Below are 1,511 nucleotides of genomic sequence, written 5' to 3'. Positions count from 1 at the left end.
AAAAAAAAAAAAAGATTTTTGCACAACAAGAATTTTGACGTATCTAGAAGTTGTATTCTGGCTCATGTAATTTCTTGATCCCATTCGTCCCATTAATTTCTATCTTCTCTAAAAATTTCTCTTCTATCTTCTTCTCTCTACTATCTATATCAGGAACAAGTATTGAAGGAGCCATCATTTTGCTAATGAATAAGCTTGTATTCAGGCTGAGTGTTGTTACTTGTTAATGCATGTCCCTTTCTTTTCCTCATAGATTGATGATGACGGGTTACAAAAGGCCTCTGGAAGAGAAGGATCTGTGGTCGCTCAACACAGAGGATAAGTCTCAAAGAGTGGTGCCACAACTGGTGCGCCGCTGGGACCAAGAATGCAACAAGGTCAAAAGGTCAGAAGCATGAAGTGAATCCCCCCCCCCTCAAATAGACAAGCTTATGGATTTACTACAAAAATGACTAATCCTCTGATTGGGTTATGCTTTTTGTTTTAGGCCAGTAGATAAGACGCTCTACTCCCCAAAAAGATCAGCAAGGGAAGAAAAGAAGGATGGACAACCAATTGAAGAGTCAGAGATTTTGCTTGTGAAAACCCTTAAAAAAACAGGCGACCCTTCTCTCTTCTGCGCTCTCTGCCGAACCTTTGGACCATATTTTCTAGTCAGCTCTCTGTATAAGATTGTTCATGACGTCCTGATGTTTGTTGGACCGGAGATTCTTAGGTATGAATATACAGCATCAGAATCCGATATAATTCCCATCTGAGCTGAATTCAGAAGCAGTAGTAAAGTGCAAAGTGTTAAGGGAAAGTGGAAGTGTTCCCTCTGTGTTTTCACAGCCATGTGGTTAGAAATGACTTTAACTCTGTAGGAAGGCCACTCTGTCAAAACAACAGCTGTGCATCTTAAAAGAGCTTCAGTGAAGAGTTAGTTTTGGCATGCTGAAAAGTTGTGCCATCAAATTGTGCACTGGACCATTTTCAAATCCTCTCTAATCCTTTGAAAATAACACCTGAAGTCTCAGCAGTGAGCCTTTAACCAGTTTGCCCACTTTTCTTGCACTTGAATCCAGAAGATCTGCATTCTGATGCTGGATTGACATATTAATTTATACTCATGCGAGTTTGTTCTTTTGTTTCTTAGGCTACTGATCCAGTTTGTGAATGATTCAAGTGCCCCAGATTGGCATGGCTACTTCTACACCACCCTGCTGTTCGTTTGTAACTGCGTGCAAACCCTCATTCTGCAGAAATATTTCCATGTTTGCTTTGTGACCGGCATGAGGTTACGTACGGCCATTGTTGGTGCTGTGTACAGGAAAGTAAGTGGATTCTTGAATGCTAAAATATCTGCAACAGGGTGTAAAATGGTGTTTATGCACATTTGGAGGTTATTTGTTACTTTTTCATATTTAGAGCTCTCAGAGATTCAAGAAACTGGAAAAAATGCATTTGCCAATGTGAATAGGCCATACTTTAACTCTCAAAACATTTTTATTAAAAACATTTTTTTAACGAAT

The 1,511-nt window shown here is 39.5% G+C and overlaps 1 protein-coding gene across 1 annotated transcript; it reads left to right on the top strand.

Annotated features, from left to right (window-relative positions):
- The first annotated feature begins 258 nt into the window (after positions 1-258).
- On the top strand, positions 259-1,455 carry LOC107577362 (multidrug resistance-associated protein 1-like). The gene is made up of 4 exons (XM_016263445.1): positions 259-385; positions 488-715; positions 1,136-1,313; positions 1,408-1,455. Exons 1-4 carry the CDS (start codon positions 261-263, stop codon positions 1,453-1,455), a joined length of 579 nt encoding a protein of 192 aa, XP_016118931.1. The 5' UTR covers positions 259-260.
- The last annotated feature ends 56 nt before the right edge of the window (positions 1,456-1,511 follow it).

The sequence above is a fragment of the Sinocyclocheilus grahami genome, unplaced genomic scaffold, assembly GCF_001515645.1.
Source record: "Sinocyclocheilus grahami isolate Dianchi unplaced genomic scaffold, SAMN03320097.WGS_v1.1 scaffold5843.1, whole genome shotgun sequence".
Lineage (NCBI taxonomy): Eukaryota > Metazoa > Chordata > Actinopteri > Cypriniformes > Cyprinidae > Sinocyclocheilus > Sinocyclocheilus grahami.
This window is presented reverse-complemented; position numbering and strand designations above follow the sequence as displayed.